The sequence below is a fragment of the Penaeus monodon genome, chromosome 32, assembly GCF_015228065.2.
Source record: "Penaeus monodon isolate SGIC_2016 chromosome 32, NSTDA_Pmon_1, whole genome shotgun sequence".
Taxonomy (NCBI): Eukaryota; Metazoa; Arthropoda; class Malacostraca; order Decapoda; family Penaeidae; genus Penaeus; species Penaeus monodon.
In genome coordinates, this window is record NC_051417.1 from 12,139,863 (window position 1) to 12,141,494 (window position 1,632).

Sequence of the window (1,632 nt, forward strand, 5' to 3'; positions counted from 1 at the left end):
TTTACCGCTAAGGAAAGAATGTTTTTTTCTTGGAATTTTCTATGCATCTGTAAATACAATACCGTCTTCCGAACACCATCTCTGTCTCCACTTCTCTTTTTTAATCTAAAACTTCCTGTGGCAATAAACAAAGTCACACATTTTTAAAAGGATGATAAAAAAGCGCATGGTTGTGTTTTCTTATATCTTATTATGAGAGTGTAGCCAAGCCTTCCCAATATGTTATAAGTTCGGTTTTCTTTGAAACTCTATTGCCAAAAGATTTATAAGTGAATTTACAATGAAGACACACCTGATTTTGGATTGAAAATATATCTGTGTATCTATATAATGACAATGTACTAATCTCCAACAAGCAGCATTTTGATTAGTGATTTTCACAGAATGTACTATAGAATACTGTCTCGAGAAGAGCGGCTGGAGATGCCCCAGGAGCTCGACCCCCTCCCCTTGTCTGATCGGCTGCTGTATTTTTCCCCCCATTCCCATACCACACCCCTCCGGCAGATCAAGTGCGTTCTCCTCCAATGGCTGCCGTGGATCCTGCGCATGAACAGGCCGGGCAAAAAGATCACTTGGAAGACGATCATGATGAGTAACAAGATGCGTGAGATGGAGCTCAAGGAGAGGTCGTCCAAGTCGCTCTTGGCTAATGTGCTGGACATCGACGATGACATCCGGCAGATCCAAGCCATGGGCACCACCACCCCGACGGGAGGGGCGAGAGGGACGCCCTCGCACAACGGGGGACACCCTCGCCTGCTGGGCCGCTCCTACGAGGAAGGGGGCCCGCTCATGACGCCGCACTCCTCCTTCTGCTTCAACAACACGCGCGAACTGCAGAACATTCTGCGGGAGTTGCGCCACATCACGAACCAGATGAGGAGCGATGAGGATGACATGGAAGTGATCCTCGAGTGGAAGTTCGCGGCGATGGTCGTGGATAGGTTCTGCCTCATCACCTTCACTCTGTACACAGTTGTCTCATCCATAGTCGTCCTGTTGTCGGCCCCACATGTTCTCATCTACAAGGATTAGGTCTGAAAACGCGAAACAGCGGTTGACTAGTCTGCTGAGTGTTTATACAATGCATTGAAGACGTTTATTGATAGTCAGTGTCGATACGTTACGTTAAGAGACGGTGATAAGACGATAGATAATCTGGAATACATCGAATGATACCGTTCACAAATCAGTGAAAAACAAATCCAAATCTGTCCTTTTTACTATATCAGTAAACACCAAATATATTTGCAAGTTGTACATTAGCCAGGATTATAAACACTGATTTGAATATGCATGTTATTTGCAATCACTGCTTTTTGTTTTCTTGACAAAAGGAAGACCGTCGGAGAACAGTCGTATGGTGCTTAACAAAATAACATGATCTGAAACTGAGAAAGATATCAAGAAAGCTGTTCACCTTAGCCCATGACGAAGGGATGTTCTTTTTTTTCTTTTTTTGTAGGCGATTTTGTGATTCGTGTTATTTTGCTTGTAAAGGCAATAATACATGATGGGACAATATTTTTCCTTAGATATATTCGACAAAATTTTCAGCTATTATATTGTTGATATTTCCATCATCGCATAATCTCTGACGTTGATCTTTATACACAGAAATAGGGCAGT

General features: G+C 43.1%; 1 protein-coding gene across 1 annotated transcript; it reads left to right on the top strand.

Annotated features, from left to right (window-relative positions):
• The first annotated feature begins 384 nt into the window (after window positions 1-384).
• On the top strand, window positions 385-1,624 carry LOC119593552 (acetylcholine receptor subunit alpha-type acr-16-like). Its single transcript, XM_037942514.1, has one exon. It carries the CDS (start codon window positions 385-387, stop codon window positions 1,036-1,038), a length of 654 nt encoding a protein of 217 aa, XP_037798442.1. The 3' UTR covers window positions 1,039-1,624.
• Window positions 1,625-1,632: the final 8 nt, after the last annotated feature.

What these genes read in the sequence shown, in the direction of transcription:
- LOC119593552 (XM_037942514.1), top strand. Translation starts at nt 385, where the DNA reads ATGTACTATAGAATACTGTCTCGAGAAGAGCGGCTGGAGATGCCCCAG.